General features: G+C 37.5%; 3 protein-coding genes across 6 annotated transcripts; 2 read left to right on the top strand and 1 right to left on the bottom strand.

Moving 5' to 3' along the window:
• Positions 1-95: 95 nt before the first annotated feature.
• On the bottom strand, positions 96-7,194 carry LOC122998695 (kelch domain-containing protein 1). Of its 3 annotated transcripts, none has more exons than XM_044375659.1 (14): positions 7,054-7,194; positions 6,536-6,685; positions 4,382-4,452; positions 4,103-4,220; positions 3,621-3,733; positions 3,268-3,355; positions 2,820-2,903; positions 2,622-2,702; positions 2,463-2,521; positions 2,103-2,212; positions 1,931-2,003; positions 1,666-1,750; positions 789-841; positions 96-489 (listed from the first exon to the last, which is right to left on the bottom strand). In XM_044375659.1, the coding sequence occupies exons 2-14, from the start codon at positions 6,641-6,643 to the stop codon at positions 348-350; spliced, it is 1,185 nt and encodes a 394-aa protein (XP_044231594.1). In that variant the 5' UTR covers positions 6,644-6,685; positions 7,054-7,194; the 3' UTR covers positions 96-347. The 3 variants fall into 3 exon arrangements, with proteins under 3 accessions (XP_044231594.1, XP_044231593.1, XP_044231595.1); XM_044375658.1 differs by having other exon boundaries at positions 6,536-6,652; XM_044375660.1 differs by having other exon boundaries at positions 6,536-6,649.
• Positions 7,195-10,554: 3,360 nt separating this feature from the next.
• Positions 10,555-15,700, top strand: pole2 (polymerase (DNA directed), epsilon 2). Its single transcript, XM_044375657.1, has 19 exons — positions 10,555-10,684; positions 11,297-11,397; positions 11,518-11,593; positions 11,923-12,000; positions 12,137-12,230; positions 12,350-12,424; positions 12,616-12,699; positions 12,871-12,927; positions 13,011-13,059; positions 13,220-13,292; positions 13,839-14,011; positions 14,101-14,190; positions 14,299-14,353; positions 14,445-14,504; positions 14,585-14,662; positions 14,851-14,959; positions 15,076-15,252; positions 15,354-15,421; positions 15,519-15,700. The coding sequence occupies exons 1-19, from the start codon at positions 10,614-10,616 to the stop codon at positions 15,535-15,537; spliced, it is 1,587 nt and encodes a 528-aa protein (XP_044231592.1). The 5' UTR covers positions 10,555-10,613; the 3' UTR covers positions 15,538-15,700.
• Positions 15,701-16,549: 849 nt separating this feature from the next.
• Positions 16,550-21,622, top strand: klhdc2 (kelch domain containing 2). Of its 2 annotated transcripts, none has more exons than XM_044375750.1 (14): positions 16,550-16,655; positions 17,322-17,627; positions 17,725-17,804; positions 17,907-18,024; positions 18,186-18,298; positions 18,723-18,807; positions 18,988-19,071; positions 19,198-19,278; positions 19,387-19,445; positions 19,577-19,686; positions 19,766-19,838; positions 19,934-20,021; positions 20,105-20,157; positions 20,276-21,622. In XM_044375750.1, the coding sequence occupies exons 2-14, from the start codon at positions 17,340-17,342 to the stop codon at positions 20,397-20,399; spliced, it is 1,356 nt and encodes a 451-aa protein (XP_044231685.1). In that variant the 5' UTR covers positions 16,550-16,655; positions 17,322-17,339; the 3' UTR covers positions 20,400-21,622. The 2 variants fall into 2 exon arrangements, with proteins under 2 accessions (XP_044231685.1, XP_044231686.1); XM_044375751.1 differs by having other exon boundaries at positions 16,570-16,655; positions 17,325-17,627.
• The last annotated feature ends 2 nt before the right edge of the window (positions 21,623-21,624 follow it).

The raw sequence follows: 21,624 nt of genomic DNA, 5'->3' as shown, positions 1-21,624 counted from the left end.
TGTGTGTCTGTGTGTGTGTTAAATTTGCTATTACAGCATTGCTTAGGTGACATACCTAAAATACCTTTGTAATCTAATAATCCACATCAGAGAAAAACTTTTTGATGTGCCATTTAATCATCACAGTCAACACAGGAACAGTTTCAGCAGGCAGACATTACAAAATAAAATTTGCATTTGTAAAACAATAAAATATAACACCATAAAATATTTTGCACATTATATTTTATAAAATAAAAATGCTACCCCACACTTTGACTGAGCTGTTCAAAAATGAAAGGAGTACAGTACTTAAATAACAATTTGTATCATAATGCATTTTTCTTGGCATTGAAGAAGTTATTTAACTAATGCTGTTGTTTCTTTGAAGGCCTGTAGAAAGACATTCTCTTCTGTACTGCTGTCAGCAGTTTGGGAGGAAGGAGAGGGAGCTGACTTCTGAGTGTCTCATAGTTCCTCACATTCTTGGCAATGTAATCCTCACAAATCCTAACAGAAGAAGACGATATAAATTATAAGTATAAAGACCTACAGGGCAGTAAACCTTTTTCACAGCAGTTATTCTGACTGCACAGGTGAAACTAATTTCATTAACAAGCACATTACCAAGACCTTGGAACTGACACCTAAATGTGAGCAATTAATCATTAATTTCACCTGTGTTCGGCAAGTCAAAATGTCTGTTGTGCAAATCACTTCTGCTGCCATAAAATTATTCATATTTTCTTTCTGTGGCTTTTTTTATAAATGTCTCTCTTGGAGACTGATAAAATATAGAAAGCTTTTACCTGAATAGAGGGTATGGCTGCATCTGGAAAACGAGTGCATCATTGCAGTGACCCTAAAGTGAAACATGTAAGGGTTATTTTGTGTTCTTTCAGTATTTGCAAGGCTATATTTCAGCACAAAATAGTTTCCTTCAAAGACTTGCATTCCACGTCCCTTTTTGCTTAATGCTTTACTGAAAGTATCAACTGTGGTACACATGAACATACCCTGTGTTGTGTAGCTTTTTAAACACAATATACTTTTCTTGACACTGGCCATTATGTAAATACAACTGTTAAGAGCAGAATTCTTCTTATCAGAGTACGCTTTGCTTGAATGTTGAATGCCAAATATTTTTTATCAGTTTCTCCGCATAGTTTTAAAGTTGTGCGTGAATTAAAGGAACAGTGTGTAGAATTCAGTGGCATCTAGCATTGAGGGTGCACATTGCAAACAGACTGCAACCCCTCTCCAAGCATATAGAAGAACCTACGGTGGCCACTAAACTCACAAAAAACGCAAAAGGCCCTCTCTAGAGCCAGTGTTTGGTTTGTCCATTCTGGGCTACTGTAGAAACATGGCAGTGCAACATCTGTGGAAGAGGACCCGCTCCCTATGTAGATATAAAGGGCTCATTCTAAGGTACCGAAAACACAACAATTCTTTGTTTCAGGTGATTATCACTAATTAAAACATACTTATGAATATTTCTGCCAATAGAACCCCCTAAATCTTACACACTGGTCCTTTGATGTAATTTCAGGAGGCGTTTAGTTGTTTTTTCTTGTTTGTTTGTTTTTTCAAAGGGATTTAGCTTGATGATTTCCAAATGTATGTGAAATTAGTATAATTTAAATGAAATTAAAATAATGTCACCTCTCTCTCTATGATACTCACTGTGTCAACAAGGAGGATGTAGTCACAACTTCCACCAAACACAATGACATCAGAGTCTTTACCTGGACATGCTGTGTGCCACAACCTTGAGCGAGGGAAAAAAAAAGATGCAAGTTTTACTGAAAAGACATATAATTCTCACAAAAGACCCTCCCATCATTTTGTCATGATCATATCTGAATGTTCAAGCTCTATAGTAAGTGTACAACTTGAAACTTTTGGTTAGGGTCAGGGTAGAAATCTGTAAATATGTATAAGTTGCTACCTTGGCTTATTTTTATAGGGATGCTCGATTTCTCTCCATTTCTTTGTTTCAACATCAAGCAACCACCCATCACCTGATGGAGGAAGACAATACTTTATTAAAAAGAGAACAATTATATCAGAACTGCAACGACATTTGAACAAGGGAAATAAAAGTGGGTAGATTTCCTTACTCATTGGTATGCAGTCTACACTGAGACCTCCAAACAGAAACAAAGTGTTATCCGTCACTGTGGTGAGTGTATGCCATGATCTGCCCACTGGAGTGGTGGACACTGGGGTTCTGGAAAACATATTTTACACAACATTATCAAAGAGAAACCTGTGAAGAGATTATGCCTTTGAATATTAATGATCATTTTGAGAGAGTGTAATCTGAGCATACTTGTAGTTTAGTCTTACAAGATGGATACAATGCACTTTTCTTTGAATGCTGGTCCAGCTTTAGTCTCTGGAATGATTATGTGTATGTTTTTCTGTCTCTAATAAAATACTTGACCAACAGAGTGTAATTATTTATCACAATCACATACATTTCTGACCACGTCCATGATTCAAGGTCTAAGCAGTGAATGTCACTCGTCCTGGTTTCCTGTATTTAAAGAAAAGAGAAATCACCAATCACCAATCACTAATGCTACTAATGAATGCTGATATATGAGGAAAACCTGAAAACCATGTAGAGCTCTCACCATGACTCTGCCTCCACAAATGTATCCTCTACAACCGAGTGTGGCGCTGGCGTGGGCTGCCCTGGGGGCTGGAGCGCGGCCCTGCACATGAAAACGATCAATGGAAAATCATCAGAAAATCTTGAAATTTTCTTAACAGATTTCCAATACTGCTAAACCCCCCCCCCCCCCCGAGGCATGAATAACACTCTGACTTACATGGGTTTGTGGTTCACCCCAACTGGCTTGCATGGGGTCAAATACATGAACCTCGTTGTTCCATCCCCAGAAGACATCCTCTACCTGAAAACACCAAGATAGCTTAACAGGAGCCAAGAAATGATTATCTACTGCTCTTAACACAAACTGACTCTCATACATCTGGAGGCATGTAAAAGGATTCTTCATCTGTACCAATGATTTAACATTTGTGTCACCAGATGCTGAAATTTCTCACCAATTTTGGAACAAAATCTCATATAAAATGATACTTGTACCACATTCTAAAGAAGAAACAAAAATACAGAATACCCTGCACTCCAAACTATCAAACATGTCCCTGAAGTTTTATTTTAAATATATTTGATGCCTAAACTTCACTACTGGATTAGCTAAAGTGTACAAAGACTTGTAACATATTTATAGTTCATTAAAAAAATTAAATTACCCATGATGCTTCATCTACAATGAAGCTTCTGTTTCTGCTGTCGACATCAGTCAGAAGTTTGTGACCATATCCGCCAAAATAGATTAGCCTGGAGAATATTAAGGAAAGATTATGATAGTTACTATCATGCTACTTGATAAAATGAAAGAAATTACCTCCATTTAGATGTTGCAAATTTAAATAGTGATAGAATAAAGCAAAAAATGCCTACAAGGATATGTGATATTGAAGAATATGTTGTATAATTTACTAAAACAAAGAGAGAATGAAGACTATATGATATGAAAATAAAGCAACACATAAAAACATGTGTTCAATTTAATAAATCAGACAGACATCCTCATAGTGCTTACCTCCCATTATAAACCCAGCAGGACAATTTGTCTCGAGGTGAGGGAGCAGAACCCATCTCATGTATGATTTTCCTCCATGTATATTTTCCGTCTGTCAGGTTGACACAATAGATCTGTTTGAAATCAAACAATGACCTTTAGGCATGTCAATCCTCATCCACTGTGTCTAATTCATCCATAGTTCTTCACAGTTTTTCAGTGAGGAATGTACATCTTTTGTAAGGGGCTGACAATGCGTCTATCTGTTTAACTGGTAGAATGTAGTAGGTCATTTTCTCCATTCAATTCACATCCATTAAGGGATAGATATGTATATCATAAGAGCTCACACCCTTAAAGGGGATTTTATTCAGGTGTTAAAACTGAAATTCACTGTTTCTGATTATGAATCACACAAAAATAAATCTGTCACATCTACCAAAACTTTATGTGGAGCGTCATGCACTGTGTGGAGCATCGGTTTGTTCACATATCAACCTCACCTGATTGGTCTGTCCGTTGTCATCACAACCTCCAAATATGTACATATGTCCATTCAGAGAGCAGCCACAGGTCCCAGACATGGAGGGCGGGACTTCCCCTGTCATGTGGAACACTTGCCTTCAGAAAAAGAAAAAATGTGGATAGGCTGCTCACATTCACTCATGTCAAGAGACATAAGTGAATCACCAGAAACACAGAGAGATGACAGTCCAGAATGTGTGAATGTTACTGCATTACTACACAAACAGGCATATTTGGAATTTATTCAATATCCTTACCATACGCCTTGTTCTAAGTCATATACCCAGATTTCATCATTGGGTAGGAAAATTTCGTCATCAGCAACTGACTGTAGAGAATACAACATTACAGTTACATCAATATCTGCAGTAACAATACATGTTGAGTCTGTCGTTCTGAATGAATTATATCATTAAAAGGAAATAAAACAATTATGTTGAATGCAAAACCCAAGCGAATAAAATTCTGAAAATGTGTTCATTCTGCCAGGTTTCAGAAGGCCTACAGTACATTGAAATATATAACATAACAGCATGCTAACTGATGGTATCCCCTGTTCCATTTATTTATGTATTTGTATGTATTGTATGTATGTATGAATTTGTTATTATTTTTTTTCATAATTGGGCACATATGGGTATGTACTGTATGACCAGCGGTAGAAGAAGTATTCAAATCCTTAAAGTGTAACTGCACCCTGAGGTCTGTCCAGTCTGAGCCTGTCTGCTGAACCTGTTTGCTGTGGAGCAGCTCCGCAAAAATTGAACCTTCAGTTTCAGTTTCAGCAGAGCTGCTCCACAGCTGACAGGTTCAGCTGACAGATTCAGCTGGCTGACAGGACAGACAGTTTCAGCAGAGCTCTGGTTACACCCTGATTTCACATTTTTAAAACAAGATTTTACCAGCTGTTAACTGCAGGAAAGGACAGTCGCAGAGTTAAAGAGCTGCAGGGTGAGATGCGAGAAGGATTACTGTTGTTTTTGTGGCTGCCAGCAGCTCTTCCTCTCGTGGACAGTCACAGACGGAGAGATTTCCTCCAGCAGGCCAGCAATGCTGTTAACTGCTGAAGCTAAAACTGTCTTGATCAGCATATATTTCAAAATGAGCGCAGGGCTGGGGGAGGTGGGCGTGGACATTCTACCATTTATATAAATTGCTTGACATAGAGACCTCCCAAACTGTCAGCTCTACGTCAGCATTGGCCACGCCTTTTCAGGGCTGATTTAAACAGGTTGAGCCATTTTGAACACATGAAATGACAGTTTTTATAAATATGGTTTCAATGCCAGTATTAACACCAGCATTGATGTGTTTCATACCAATAGTCATATAATTTAGTTTACAGCTCAAATAACACATTTCAGTGTGCAGTTCCTCTTTAAAGGATGAGTTCACAGTTTTTCAAGTCTGTCTTAAAAAAAAAGTCAGAAGCCCACGTAAACATTGAAACGGGTTTTGCTCACTGTTTTTATTCCTCCTGTTCATTAGAGGATCCTCCCAAAATATGCTTACAATGTGAGAGATTGGGGACAAAATCCTCAGTCCTTGTTTCGAGAAAAAATCTATTTAAAAGTTTATCTGAAGATAATATGAGGTAAAATAAAGTGGATATCTTCCATAGTTACAGTCTTTTTAGTAAAAAAAAAGTCCTTCTTTGTGTCTTGATGGACAGTGTTTTCCTGTTCAGCTGCAGTGGAAGGCTTGTAAGAAAAATCATTATTATTGATTTATTATTAGCTTCAAATAAACTTTTAAATACATTTTTGCACAGAAGGACGGTTGTAGATTTTATCCCCGTCACTTACATTGTAAGTGCATTATGAAAGGATCTTAAAATGGTCAATGTGAACAAGAGGAATGATTACAGCAGCAAAAACATGTCAATACGGGCATACGGGACTTTTGTTTTAGGACAGACTTGTCAACCTATAAAAATAGAATATAAAATAGAAATACCGCACTGCAAAAGTTCTGCATTCAACATTTTATTGAAGAAAAATTAAGTATTATGTGCATAACGTAAGTATCTGTTATGCAGAAGGGCTCTTTTCAGATTGTTATATATATATTTTATTGAGTTATTGTTGATGTATTACTACTGATGCACTAAGCATCATTTTAATGTTCTAACTGAACCAGTTATAGTTAATTGTATCTACTTTATACAGGCTACTGTTAGGGAGCTTCTGTGACAATGGATTATATATCTAAAAATCTCTAAAAAAAAAAAAAAAAAAAAAAAGCAATATTAACCCCTGAAGTATACACAAGTATTGTGAATAAAAATATAAATTAAGTGCCTCAGTAAATGTACTTCTTTAATTCACTGTGTATAACGCATAAACTGGCCCTAAGCAAACTGTAAAACATGTAAAACAGGCTGTTTAGTCATATTTGTTTGTTTTTCTCACCATGTATCCACCCCACACATATAGCAGGGTGTCCTCCACCACGGCGGTGTGTCCGCTCCTTTCACGGGCCACCAGCTCCGAGCAGTGCCTCTCAAAAGCGGAATCCATGACTGGCTGCTATAAATAGACAGAGAAGACGTGCCTTTGAACCTAAAATTATATAAAAAAATGTGTCTAAAAATGTCTCGTAGACTCTCAGCTGCAGTAAAGACTATTTTAGCAAGGAAAGCAACACATGACTTTGAGCAGAGCCTTCACACAAACCAGGCTTTCTTTGCACTACAAGGTGTTGTCATTTCTGTTCAGAATAAAGGTTAAAAGATATTATTACTGTAGAACTTCTATTAGATATTATAAGTTATGCAGGATTTGTACAAAACTGTCAGCATGTGTAACGTTAAGTTACAGTTTATCCGGAGGCTAACGTTGCTGTAGTGGCAGGTAAACTGTGTCCACAATACAGAGGCGATTTAAACAAAGATTTAAAATTTTAAAAAGGTATATTTAAACATACTCACGGGCGACTGAACACTTTCTGTCGCTCTTACAGTTTTTTCTTATGTTGACAAAACCAAAACATCTTGTACACGTAACGTAAAATCGGGCAGAAAGCCTCGTTCTTGCCCCATCAGCTGCGTCAACAGCGTTATTTCTTTCCCCACCCGCATTCCGCGAAGACCCGCCCTCCTCTCTCTCTGATTGGCTAGTGCTCGTTGCCTTCGATGATTGGATTGGTTAGATTTAAACATGACGAAATGCTGCATTCACATGCACCTCGGATGGGGCCCTTTCCCGAATTGGGAAGACGTTCCTCTTACTCTGGTGTCTTCGTGGGATTATGGAAACAACATGGACGCTACAAAGAGGATGGGTTGTATTTTGTCCCATACTTGTTGCATCAGTACATTCCGTGAAACTACTTAATTATTGCTTGACCTGACTTATTATCAGGGTTCATGCTAATAAATAACTTTTCAAACTAATCTAGGTCACTCTACGTGGACAGTAACTAATGGTTACAACCTAATACCATGTTACAAATTACATTTGAGCAAAAAAATTATATGCACTACATTAATTGGTAAAACATTTCTTACTATCGACCAAACATTTATTTCATCATTTACACCATGTTTCTGCGTATATGACTTCAACTTTGGGCAAGTCGTGTACCAAAATTTTCACCAACTTCCACATTCACAAGAAGAGATGGACAGGCATTTTTTTTTATCAAGAACTACATCAATATGGCACTACAATAAGAGTACCTAAGATCGATAAATTTCATATGGACTGATGATACATTATTATGAATATGTATAATTATTTTTTAAATATTTTATTTTTCTCTTTTTATTTTGTATTTTTTTTATAATGTTGTATATGTACCCCTGGTATAAACAGTTTTGTTTATACAAACTGTTTATGTTCATGTGGCATTCGTGTGAATTTTCCCAGTCGGAAAGTCATTTTTCTGATTATTCCGACACTACATAAATACCACAGGAAGGGGTAGGGGCGGGTCTTCGCAGAATGCGGGTGGGAAAACATAACGTTACAAAATAAAATTAAATATCCGGTGTTCTTTTCTTTTAAAAAATAAAATCCCCCCTGACAACTCGATGGAGATCAAAGTGTTAAATATTAAATCAATAAAAGACATTATAAATAAAAAATCATATGAATAAAGACAATCAAAATGTGTAATATAACCACTGAACTGTGAAATAATCCAATTTTTTTTCAAGTCAGCTCTTTATTTTGAAATGTCATTTCATCCATCCTGCATATTTTCACAATATCATAGTTTTTTTGTGCTCATTTTTAATTAATTCCAGCAGCTTTTATTCCAAAATGTCGTTTTTCCTAAATATATTTTTGTATACTTTTATGCTATTTTTATAGAGGATGTTACACCGAATCAAATAACTGGGTGTGGTGTGTTTGTCATGATTGCAGATAAGGATCTGTGAAACTGGTATTATGAAATAAAACGGACATTGAGAAAATGGCATTTTGAAATAAAAATACAATTTGTAAAAAAGGACAACTGGGATTAAATGAAAAATAACCTGCAATAAACTCTGTTACTTCCCACCTTTGCTGGAAATCATTCATTACTTTGAAACAGTGGTCGTCCAGTGGAGGCCCAAAATGTATTGGATTATTTCACAATTCAATTCATGCCATTCATGCCACTCACAGCACTGTCCAGCGGAAACATTAAAAAGAGAAGAGGAAGCAAGATTTTATTGTGACAAACTTCCTGCCCCTCCTGGGGAGCTTCATTCACTGTATTTAAGCAGGACTTCCTGAATAAATTCAATATTGCTTGTGTTTAACCAAAACAGCTGCACCTCAGGCCTTTGCATTTACTTATTTCTTATTTATGATATGAGTGTAATGGCAGAGGCATAACATCAACTTGAGCAGGAGGCAGAAGCTGCACAGACAATACTGCTCAACTGACAGAGGCCTCAGTGGTTTTCCTTGCTGTGTTAAAGTGTCACTGTCATCGTCTTAATCCTGCTGGGCTCCACAGAGCATTCACTCATTTGTGAACTGTTACTTGTTACTATTACTCTGTTAATAGAACACAGAGCAAGCATTTGGTCAGTTATGTCCCTCCTTATTGAAGCACAGCATAGTTGTGCAAAGTTTAGCAGCAAAATACATTGTGTAATGAACAATGTGGCCATGGTATTCAGAAAACAGACAACAACAAACATTTTCCACTAGCTGTTTCGTGCCTTTAGGGCTATAGTTTTATTTAAATGGCAATCTTGAAAAGATAGCTATGAGTTGGGATTCTTTATTTAAAGATTCACTTCTGGACTGCATTTCTTCACTGTTCTATTAAAGGACTGTGTGACAACAAAGGCTCAGTGTGTCCCAGCCGATGACAAGATACAACCACATGTAAACATATACACCATGCAGGAAATGTTCCCGAACATTTCAGGGAATAGACTGCATGTGCATGTGCCATGTGCCTGCTGCCACTAGTGGAGGAACACAACCCTTTTGTACATGCACACATAGAGTACTTGAACACGCAAATTGCACTTTGTGTCACTATATGACATAGCCTGCATGTCAGCCAGAAATGTAACAGAAGAATTGCAGCTGTTTTTCATTTCACATGTCCTAATATAAACAATATATTGCAGTGTTTTTACCATGTGTTTACCAAGTTTCTGGTGTTAACTGTGTGTGTTTGTTTTGCATGATTTTTATGTGCCATTTATTCATCACTGCAGCAGTTTGTTGTGCATTTCAGGGGGCAGACAGTAAAAAATAAAATATGTAAAAATAAATATGTACATAAAACACAAAAAATATAAGACCATAAAACATTTTTTACATTATAGTTGTATACAGTTACAATATATATATAGTTAAAATGTTGCCCTACTCTGTAGTAGTCACTCAGGGAGTGCAGTACATTCATATTTTATGCTTTTATCCAAATATTGATGCTGTTGTTTGTCAGTAGTTCAGGAGGACGGAGAGAAAGCTGATTTCTGAGCATCTCATAGTTCCTCACATTCTTGGTGATGTAATCCACACAAATCCTGTGAGACGAAAAAGTTTGTCATTTCTCATTATGCTTTTTGGGAAGAAATATTGTCATATTTACAGTACTTCTAATGTAACCTATACAATAATTGCTGCTATAAAGTTATTTGTATTTTCTTTCTGGGGTTCTTTCTCTCTTGGTAACCAATATATATACACACTAAGTTAAAATAATACTAATGGAAATGTAAAAATAATGTTGTTTTTCCTAAACATCTTTATAATCGTGTTGAACTGAAAACAATCATAAACTCAATAACACATAACAAGAAGGAAACGAGGAATTTAAGTTAAATTATATCATCATTTAATATTAGGGGAGTATCTATAAAAAAATAAATTCGGAAGGGGAGCTCTATATTAGAAATAGATCAATAATATCTAGGAAAAAAAGGAAAAATTATTATTTTCAGCCAAAAGAAGGAGGAGCGCAAAGCGGAAGTGACGAAATGCGGAAGTTGATATTTAGCGCCAAAGCTTGAGTTGGACATCAACAAACATGGATATTGTTCGCAAAATAAAGACAAAAGTGACCGCTGGCTTCAAGATGCGGGGACTTATACTGCGACCGTATGTATTTTTCTTAATAGTTTAATTGTTAAAATGTTTTTTGCTGATTTTGTAACGTTACTGCGATCCTTGCAGTCAGAAAGCTAATACAGTAACTTACATGAGTTTGTCATCTCAAAGGCAGGACGCGAACTCTTTGAACGACATTTCAACCGCCTTTCTTAAATGAGAGCTCAACTGCTTTCACCGATTACACCTCAACTGACAGTCCAGCTGTTTTAAGCACTTTGACTTCAACTCACTTTTAATTTTGTCCTGAATTCATTGCAGTGTTAATGCTAACCTTCAGCTCCTTTCACTGCTTAACGTTACATTTCAACTGTTGACACTACTTCAAACCCTTCAGGTGTTTCTGTTGACACTTAAACTAATTTAGTGCTTCCTCTCCATCTATAACTCACATATAAAATCTCACAAGTAAGGAAATAACACTTCGTAACACACCAACTGTTAACATAGTTTCAATAACTCAAAAGAATCTAAATTGTAAGTTAGATGAGAAATATCTATTTCCATCAAAAGTGTGTTTTATACCAGCGGTGACACTGGAAAAACAATACTAACAGACTGTTGTGTGCAGATTTTCATGCTTTATTTTGTTTTGTGCCTCAGTGAAGCCAGCAGGTACCTTGTGGAGGTGCTGGAGTCTGTCGATCCCTCTGAACTGGAGGATGTTATTGAAAAGGTACTGGATGCGGTGGAAAAGCAGCCATGTAAGTACAGTACAGTCAGTCACAGTGTGTAGCTCACAATCTGCTTTCCTCTGCCTCTGTTTTTGTCTTAAGGTCTTCAGTGTGTTTTCAGTCTGTGACCATATGCATTTTATCCAACAGTGTTGTCTAGTATGATAGAGCTGTCTGTGGTGGAAATTGCCGTGCAGGACTGCACTCAGTCTTGTGATGAAACCATGTAAGTAGGGTTGATACTAACAGTTGTTTTCATTATCAGTGTATTGTTTTTTGATTAATTGATTAGTCAATTAGTCTACAAAATAGATATATTGATAGGTGTTTCTAATTAGGTACCAAAACTACCGGCATTTCACTTTTGTAAAGTGACAGTCCGCAAATGTTTTGTAATTATATTGAAATGACTAAAATGATTAGGTTCACCATTCAAATTAGTATTGAGTCAAATAGATCAGGGCTATTCAACACATAATTAGATATAACTGTATAACCAATTTTATTGTCCTGTAGAAAAAAAATACTTATATCAGCTTGTTCACTTTTTTCCAGAGATAATGTTTTCAACATCATCGGAGCCTTTGATGTTCCCAGATACATTTACAGTGTGGAGCGTAAAAAATTTGTACCGTAAGTAAATGGGAAGCTTTCTCTCTCCTTTGTGTCAAAATTAACTTAAAATTATTTCACTTTACATTGACTCCAGACTTTGTGCTGCGCTGCTGGTTTCAGGCAAAGTGTTTTTAATTTCGACCTTTTCATTCAGCATCAGCATGACGAGCCATCCAGCCCCGAGTCTGTGTGGTTTGTCCAGAGACAAAGCTGAACTCTACAGGGAGCGCTACACAATCTTACAACAGGTCTGTGAGCTCTGTTTCATGACTGAGTTTCCAGACTGGGGAGCTGACTCACTCTTTTGCTGTTGTTTCCATTATTTGCAGTTTGTTGGTTGTACTTATACAGAGATATTTTTTTGTAGCGTACACATCGGCATGAGCTCTTCACCCCACCTGCAATAGGAGCTGCTGTTGAAGAGGGTCAAAACAAATTTCAGGTACTGAATCATCAACTGCCCACTATTTTAAGTATTTCTTTACTAAAAATTGTAAATGTTATTGCAGTTTTTACCCTTGAGATACTTCACTTATCTATGCTGAGCTGCCTTAATTGCTGTAGATTGAAAGTGAAACACATTTCACTGTTTTGCATTTGACTAACAGACTGGTTGTTATTTGTCTGTTCTAGCTGAAGACAATTGAAGCACTGCTTGGTAGCACAGCTAAACTGGGAGAGGTGATCGTACTCGGGATGATCACACAACTGAAGGAGGTGAGTGGTGCAGATATTGTTCATTTCAGATCAGATTGAGATGGAGAAGTTGACAACAGAAGAAGTAATTTCTCTGAAAATTAGGACTTTGTGGCTTCCATGTCTGTTTGTCAGTGCAATGTATATTTTTCATCTAGTTTCTAAAACATTTACTTTTTTTTTATTTTTAAGGGTAAATTCTACCTGGAGGACCCAAGTGGAACAGTACAGCTGGACATGTCCAAAGCAATATCCTTTCATCTGTTCATTGGAGCCTGATAACAAAAAAATTACACTTTTACATTGGAGGTAAACCTTAACTAGATTCTCACCAGTTTCATAACGGCCTATACACAGAATCCTGCTTTGTCCTGGCAGAGGGTAAGATTGTGTATAACTATGATAATAACCATGCTAAATAGAAATTTTGAAAGATAAATCTGAAAGATTAAATAGATTTTTTCATACATTATTAGATATCCATATTCAGAAGCACAGACCTTTCTGTTAATGTTGTAGACTCTTGCTTTCTGTCCTGTAGGCTGGTACGAAGACTCAGTGTTCCACGTCAATGGTTTTGGATTCCCACCAACAGAGCCTTCATCAGCCACAAGGTCAGTGGGTTAGAGGAAAAGGCTACACACAAACTCTAAACTGAAGTTGAGAACAGTCAGTGTAACAATCATATCTGAAGCAAAGGTGAAGAAGCATCTTGTATCACGTATGTGAAGTTGTTTTACTTTGGTGTTGGTATGCAGGGAAAATGTCAACAAAATAATGATAAAGCAAATATCACATATTCTTAAGTGTTCATGTCAGATAGCTTTGCCACTGGGAACCAGACCTGGTAAATGTGGTCAACATTGCTCAATAGCAGAGTATGCAGAGTGTCTCCAATTACATATCAATATATATTACTTAAGAAAATATATGTATTTCAGCTTTAAGTTTGACATCAAGTTACCTTTACCAGGATATTTCACTCTTGTACAAATAGTTCAATTTATAAAGGACACAGATTCTTATGAATGTGACTATTATATTCTGCCTGAATTCATTAGCTTAGTTTTCAGCATCTCAAGCTGAATCTGACATTATTGCATAAGCTACCTGGACAGTCTGCCTGTTTCCTCATTATATAATACTTGCAATATTTCTAGGGCTTACTACGGCAATGTGAACTTCTTTGGCGGTCCGTCCACCACTTCGGTGAAGGCTTCAGCCAAGCTGAAGCAGCTGGAGGAGGAGAACGAGGACGCCATGTTTGTAATTGTCTCTGATGTGTGGCTGGACAATGTTGAAGTGATGGAAAAGCTCAACCTAATGTTCTCAGGTCTGATATTAGCCAAGTTTCACTTTACATTAGGACCAATAATATGTGATTTATTTATTTATTTTTTTATTTATTTTTTTTTTTTACAGGCTATGCTGCAATGCCTCCCACCTGTTTCATTTTTTGTGGAAACTTTTCCTCTGTCCCATATGGAAAAACACAGATCAAATCACTCAAAGGTGAGACTCATATTGATAACATAATACTGCACTTCTGTGTCCCTTAAGAGGTGAAATAAAGAGATAAATTACAGCATTTTAAAATCTTGTTCATTTATCTCTTTTTAGAGTCATTGAAGGCTCTTGCTGATGCCATATGTGCATACCCAAGCATTCACAGCAGGTGGGATGATCTACTGTGGTCTGTTCTTAACTATTCAAGCTTTTGTTGACAGGACATTGTGTTTGACTTGAATGCCTTCTTAAACCTGCAGTAGTCGCTTTGTGTTTGTTCCTGGTCCTGAAGACCCTGGCCCAGGCACCATCCTGCCAAGGTAAACATTCAGATACACCTGGTTTTCAACATCACTGGTTCAGTGGTTCGGACAAATGTAGATAAATATGTCTCCCCCAGGCCTCCCTTGGCAGATCACATCACTGAGGAGTTCAGACAGAGGGTGCCATTTTCCGTGTTCACTACTAACCCATGCAGGTAAAACAGATATGTGGCTTTTATTAAATGTACAACTATTTTTTTCACATTTTCAATGTCAAATACAGCAGGTGATTTTAGACGTGACAGACACAAGTTTGATTTGTAAGACTTAAAGAAATTTGTTAGTAGATTCATGACATTTTAGCAATATTTCCTTTACTCTGATGGCATGTTTTTCCCTGCAGGATCCAGTACTGCAGCCAGGAGATCATCATTATCAGGGAAGACCTGGTCAACAAGATGTGCAGGAACTGCGTCCGGTTGCCCAATAACAATCTTGACATACCAAACCATGTGAGTTCCAGCTTCTCTGAACAAACCTGTAAAAAATACCTATCATTACACAGAGAGAGTGTAATTAATCCCTTCATTTTTGTAAAAGAATGATCTTGTCATTTTCTTCTTCTCAGTTTGTTAAGACCATCCTGTCCCAGGGTCACTTGACTCCACTGCCTCTGTATGTCAGTCCTGTATTCTGGGCATATGACTACTCGCTGCGTGTGTACCCAGTCCCTGATGTCATCATCTTTGCTGACAAATACGACCCCTTCAGCATCACCAACACAGACTGTCTGTGTGTCAACCCTGTATGAAATATTTTATACATATCTTTGAAAGTCGTATTACATTCTCAATGTGCACTTATGTGATATTTATTACTATTATATTTTGTCATTTATAATGACAGGGCTCATTTCCAAGAAGTGGCTTTACATTTAAGGTGTACTACCCATCCAACAGAACTGTTGAGGACAGGTGGGATGTTTTTCTCTTGATGTTTTCCTTTTACAGATAATTGTAGTTTGAGCAATCATTAATGTTTATACTAATCTGTGTTCTTATGTCTTCACAGCAAACTTCAAGGACTCTAAAGAGAATAGTTACAAGTGGAGCTGGGGGGTTTTTGTACATTGCCTTTATATGATACTGTATGTTTAAAATGGACTAGTGATCGACAGATTGTAGTATTTGATTTTCTTTGTATCTTTATGTATTTCTGTCATGAATAATAAAAGTTTTATTATTTGTACTGAACATCCTGACATCTTTGTGTATGCATGATATTCAGCCCTAGTTTGAATATGGACTAATTCATTAAGCAATCTTCCTAGAAGAGAAGCAAACATGTAGAGCTGTAGAGTTCAGAAATTGCTCAGCATAGCATGCCAAATTAGGATTTTATAATGTCTCTAACATCAATTTAAAAGGGTAAATACACATAGTTTCATTGGTTAGCTTGTCTTTGTCGTTCTACATAACAGCTACAGTTCAGGCTTTTGTGTCCTCCACCAGAATGGTACATCTTCATATCTGCATGTGATAGGCTGCTGTGTCTATATTCTGTATATAAATCAGAATATGTTCATAAGTCAAGTATGCAAGTATACAAAGAATGTGTCTGGGCATTTGATCCCACAGATATAAATTGAAAGTCGAATATAAATGATAATAAAGAAAGCAAATTAGTACTAAAATTAAGTGAAAAATTTAAAATCTATTTAGAGAATAGAATAATAGTTTTGAAATGGGATATAAAACTTGAAATATTGACTGTACAGAGGAAATATGGACAAAGAAATGAAGTGTACGAAATATGAAGGTGACAAGCAAAAATTATATGTAATATAAATAATTAAATTATGTGGAGGTTGAATGCAATGCACAATCTAAAGTCCAGTTTGATGAAATATATGAAAGTGACAAGTGAAAGGATTAAATGAGGGATGTGAAATATAAAATGTTTATTGAGACGTATTGAAAATAACTGCCAATGCCTCTAAATTGTAAATTCACTAAATTGTGTATGCTTGGGTTATATGGGAACTGACAATCCGAGTTGATGGTCTGCTTTGTTTTCTGTTGACCTTATCAAGATGGCGGATTTTAGAAGTCGGCAACTTCCGGTCGTGCCCCCAGAAGTCCTGTGATGACCTCACACATATGGCTTATTGCTTTTTGAAATTTGCAGGGAAAACAAATATCTGACAAGGTAAGTCAAAGACAGGCGCGAATTATTTTCACCCAAAAGCTGCATTTACACATAGATTAGCGTCGATACTAACAGGGTGGATATACTTTCATGACGTGACTTCATATAAGAGCTCTATCGTTTGCATTTCCAAGTTTACAAACGCTCTGTAGCTACTAGCATTGAGGACGTTAACTTAACTGACGGAACAGCTGTTTGGTGTGCACTAGCTTGGTGACCAGCCAAGTAGTTTGGGGCTTTTTAATCAAATATATCACTAAAGTTATTGCTTCAGTTAATCTTTTCTCAAATTTAAATAGCTACCGTTGATTTTATGACCTGAATATTTAAGCTAGGGAAGTAGGTCAACAGTAAACGTTGGCAGCTAGTTTCTGTTCCCCGAATTAGCAGCAAAATTGAGACATGCACTGGAAAGAAGCATGAATTTAGTGACAACTCCCTTACAGAGAGAACATGTCGATGTCCTAATCTCTAATATACTGTAGATAGCTAGCTGGGAAAAAAACGCTGTCGTTTGCAGACATCAACTGTCCTCTGAAAGTGGGTCATTTATGTTGTAGCAGCCTATTTTTCGACCACTTATCGGAGGGGAAAAAACAAATCATTTAATCGTTTAATCACATCAGCACTAACCTAGAGGATTTCTCTACCTACACGTCCTTATAGCAGACAGGAGAGACTGACATGGCAGAGAGAATGGCAGAAATGGAGGAAGACATTGGAGATCTCCCAGCTGGAGAGGATGGCAATGACTCAGACAGAGATGGGGATGATAGAGCTTTTGCTTGGATGGTAAACGACGATATGGATGAGGAGGAGGAGGAAGAAGATGAGGAGGAGGAGGAGGTGGAAGATGAACAACCACTGGACACTGAAGCATCTGAGTCGTTTGAGTTGGACACCCCAGCTGAGCGCAGTGGTCATATAGCAGTGGTTGACAGGAATATAATGTATGTGTGGGGTGGATACAAGGTAAGGAGTTTATAAGATATATATTCTCTATACATTTATGAAGTTTGTCCACTGATTGCATATTAATTTGAATGGCTTTATTTCTCCTCTTAACAAGAATGCTCAAAACCATGGATTTTTTGATTTGTACCTGCCAAGAAATGAGATCTGGACATACAACATGGAGTCAGGATTATGGTAATATCCTTTGCATTTAAGTTGCATATTGTTAAGCATTTACCATAGCCATCAATATTAAATGTCTGTCATAAAATGTGTGAATTCCCCTAATATTTACAGGACAAAGCATGTAGCTGGAGGTAATCTGCACACATCCATGTCAGGCAGCTGTGGGGTGTGTGTCGATGGAGTCCTCTACCTATTTGGAGGTCATCACGCCAGGGGAAACACAAACAGGGTGCGGCTTGTGTGTGATGTTAAGCAAATTTCCTCACATCTTCTGTTGTTTTTTAAATGATTGCATCACGTGTGCACAGCAGACCTCAAGGGAGGTCAGCTTGCAGTTTTTGCTCAACTTCCTGTCCAAGCTCCTGTTTTCTTATGGCTGTGGCTTTACAGATCTACCGCCTGCCGCTGAGAGCCCCTAGCCTTGTTTGGGAGGAAATGAGGGATCTTAAAGGACTCCCTCCATCCTGCAAGGACAAGCTAGGGTGCTGGGTTTGGAGGAACAGGTGAGAGATGAATATGAGTTTGTGAAGAAATGTTGAAATTATAATTTTCAAATACCAGGTATTTGCTTGCTCTGAATGACATAATAGCTTCCACTCAAAAAGATGCAAGGCCCTGACTCAAAAAGCTGTATGTTCTTTTTTTTAACAAGCAATAATAATAACTTTCAAGCTTCCACTTAAAACCTAGTTAACTGGGATTGTCTGCTGTGACCAAGAAATGTCTTTTTCACAAAGTGTCATAAACAAACAGAAAATCTGTGGGTTTTTTGAATGTTGGAAGACGTTAAATGTGACATATCTGACAGACTTGAATGTGTTCATTTAGACGTTAAGAATTTAGTTTCAGTCATGTTATCATGTTTATACAATACAGATTGTTTTCTTGCAGAGATAAGTGAGTTTTTGTCTGACATTGTGTCCACAGACTTATATTTTTTGGGGGATATGGCTACGCTGCGCAGGGACATCATCGAGGGACTTTTGAATATGATGAATCATCTTCGTTTATGGTCTGTGAACAAAGATCCTCTTTTTATGACAAACACTGAATTAAAGTGTTTCATCACATAATCTATTTCTAAATTTCATTGGATTCAAGCAAAATTTCAGAAACATATCAACATAAAAAATATCATAATTGATTTTTGACTTCAAATGGTGAAACATCCCCTGCGTTTATTTTACTTCAGTGGGACAACCCTGGGCGAGGCTGGAACAATCACATCCACATCCTGGACCTGGAGACATCTACGTGGAGTCAACCCATCACCACGGTGAACACATGCTCCGTCTTTTCATAAATATCTGTGACTCTTTTGGGATATTTGGATAATAGGTAGAAGACAAAAATATTTGACATTGTCCATTTTCTCTCGTTTCTTTTGTTTGGCCTGATGTAGGGGAACACCCCGTCACCCAGAGCAGCCCATGCATGTGCCACAGTTGGTAACAGAGGCTACGTGTTTGGAGGACGATATAAGGTGAGGAAGAAATTTTTTTTTTTTTTTTAGAGTGTCTTTGACCTTCAAAATCATTTGTGCCCCTCTTGTGTTGTGCACTAATCGAGACACACCTCATTTTTTCCACAGAACTACCGGCTAAATGACCTGTACTATATAGACCTGGACACATGGGAGTGGCATGAAATGTGAGTGTTGCTCCTTTTTTCCTGGGTTGTGATGTATGCCTCGCACAAATCTGCAGATTTATTTTAGTCATCATAGCATACGTGGAGATTGTCTTTGATTGCTCTAATGTTCCCTCTGACCCTCGCTGTAGGAGTGTTCCCCAGCAGGGTCCTGTGGGCCGGTCTTGGCACTCCTTCACTCCTGTGTCATTGGACCACATCTTCCTGTTTGGAGGCTTCACCACAGACAGAGAGACACTGAGTGAGTCCTGGAGTCGCAAATAATCCTAACCACCTTCAAATGATGCCTTCTCTTATGTAGATCTTCTCATGTTTTACAGGTGATGCATGGATCTACTGTGTGAGTAAAAATGAATGGAAGACGTTTAGACACAGTCACACAGAGAGCCCCAGGTATATGTCTTATCTTACTGTGAACACTATATGCTTGTACTGTACTTACTGGATATAGATATATCTATATGAGTGTATTCGCTTCTGCATTTCAGACTGTGGCACACAGCATGCTCTGGTCCTGACGGGGAGGTGTTTATTTTCGGAGGATGTGCCAACAACCTGTTAGCCCATCAAAGAGCTGTAAGCATCATAACGTCATATCACATGCAGTACATCAAAAGTGTACATTCTACTGAATTTTACACCTATTTCCACTTTGGCAGGCTCACAGCAATGAGTTACTGGTTTTCAACGTTCAGCCCAAATCACTAGTTCGGTGAGTGTGTGCAGAAGTAGAAGACAGTGATTTACAATGTAGACAAATTCTCTATCTGAGATGTTCTTCCTCTCTGTCCTTGTGTGTGTGTCCGTCTGCGTGTTTCTCTACTCTCCAGGTTTTGTATGGAGGCCGTTCTACAGCACAGGGAGCGTTTGGCTAGTTATTGGGACTGCTTGCCCAAACACCTCCTGCAGAGCCTCAAACAGAGAATGGCACGTGTCAACATACTGGGCTCCTAGGCAGAGAGGAAGCCCATCAATCTAGCCCAGAGGATTACAGGAGGAATATGTATGTATGGATGTATGGAAGAGCGTTACTCTAAAAGCAGCTAGTCCTTTTTTTTTTAGAGCATTAGTTTAATGTGTGTGGACAAAAAAAATAGTGAACAGCTGTGGATCTGTCTGAAATGGGTCCTGACTGGTACACTAAGGTTGGCAGGCAACCCTTAAAGCTGGTTATAATATTTTATAAAAAAAAATTTCAGGAGGGGTTCTCTCATCACTTCCTTGGAAAAGCTCTCTGTCCACATTCAGCAGTAGATGGATGTCTACTGCTGTGCTGGGTAATAAAATGTAAGGGTGTTTGGAAAAAAGAAAAAACATTATTTTATTTTAGTTAAAATGAGGTGTTAAAATTGTATTATCCAGCACAGTAGTAGATACCTGCATAACTAACTAAACAATAAACACAAAAGTCTTCTAACATGTCTAAAGCTTTTCAGGAAGACTATTGAAAGGCAACTCTCCGAGAATGTGAACTGTATTATTTAGGGCTAAGGGAAAAGAATAAAGTTTGGAGAGGGGGGGGGCAGGACTTAAGCTTTGTGTTTTAGCTACTCTGTTTCCTCCACAAGAATATAGTACATCCTGCAGTTATACCCAAGGGTCAAGGGAATAGTTCTGGTCCTTCAAAATGGACAATACATGCGCCAGTCAGTTGGTTGTAGTGGTTTTCATGAGTCTTCCTCAGAAATTGAACCAACTTAAAATAAACGTCTAATGTCTAAAACACTACCTACAGAGGTGTAAGGCTGATACAGCACAGATTATGTTTTTGGCACGATCTTGAGTAGCTTGCTTAAGTTCACACAGACCTCAAACTAGTGCTTTAAGCTGTGTATGACTATCTACTCTGAAGCCACAGAAATGTTCCTTTTGGTTTTTATTTGTATATATAGTTATTTATATAATTGTGAGAAAACATGTGGTTTCATTATCTGAGGTTTTGAAAGAGGCTTTGAAGCCTTTAAATTGGCTCCTGTAGCCTTTGAATCTTATTTAATCAATAACTTGAAAATACTGCGAGTATGTTGATGTTGAGCCACGTTGCACTGAAATGCCTCATATCAGTAGGGCTTTGTTTGTATTTGCCTGGTTTGCACAATGTTCCATTGGTGTTTTTTATTGTAGAATACAAAGCCTACTGTTAACTTTGTACTCAAAGAATAAACACATACCACAAAGT

This window comes from Thunnus albacares, chromosome 15 (genome assembly GCF_914725855.1).
Source record: "Thunnus albacares chromosome 15, fThuAlb1.1, whole genome shotgun sequence".
NCBI classification, from domain to species: Eukaryota; Metazoa; Chordata; class Actinopteri; order Scombriformes; family Scombridae; genus Thunnus; species Thunnus albacares.
The sequence above is the reverse complement of the archived record's forward strand: the minus strand, read 5'-3'. Positions and strand labels throughout refer to the sequence as shown.

What these genes read in the sequence shown, in the direction of transcription:
- klhdc2 (XM_044375750.1), top strand. Translation starts at nt 17,340, where the DNA reads ATGGCAGAGAGAATGGCAGAAATGGAGGAAGACATTGGAGATCTCCCA. An exon ending in TGTTAGCCCATCAAAGAGCT is followed by an intron (nt 20,022 to 20,104) that starts GTAAGCATCATA and finishes CCACTTTGGCAG; the next exon opens with GCTCACAGCAATGAGTTACT. An exon ending in CAGCCCAAATCACTAGTTCG is followed by an intron (nt 20,158 to 20,275) that starts GTGAGTGTGTGC and finishes TCTACTCTCCAG; the next exon opens with GTTTTGTATGGAGGCCGTTC.
- pole2 (XM_044375657.1), top strand. Translation starts at nt 10,614, where the DNA reads ATGGATATTGTTCGCAAAATAAAGACAAAAGTGACCGCTGGCTTCAAG. An exon ending in TGCGGTGGAAAAGCAGCCAT is followed by an intron (nt 11,398 to 11,517) that starts GTAAGTACAGTA and finishes TTTATCCAACAG; the next exon opens with TGTTGTCTAGTATGATAGAG. An exon ending in GAGCGTAAAAAATTTGTACC is followed by an intron (nt 12,001 to 12,136) that starts GTAAGTAAATGG and finishes CTTTTCATTCAG; the next exon opens with CATCAGCATGACGAGCCATC.
- LOC122998695 (XM_044375659.1), bottom strand. Translation starts at nt 6,643, where the DNA reads ATGGATTCCGCTTTTGAGAGGCACTGCTCGGAGCTGGTGGCCCGTGAA. An exon ending in GGGGTGAACCACAAACCCAT is followed by an intron (nt 2,703 to 2,819) that starts GTAAGTCAGAGT and finishes TTTCATGTGCAG; the next exon opens with GGCCGCGCTCCAGCCCCCAG. An exon ending in ACATCCTCCTTGTTGACACA is followed by an intron (nt 842 to 1,665) that starts GTGAGTATCATA and finishes GTTTCACTTTAG; the next exon opens with GGTCACTGCAATGATGCACT.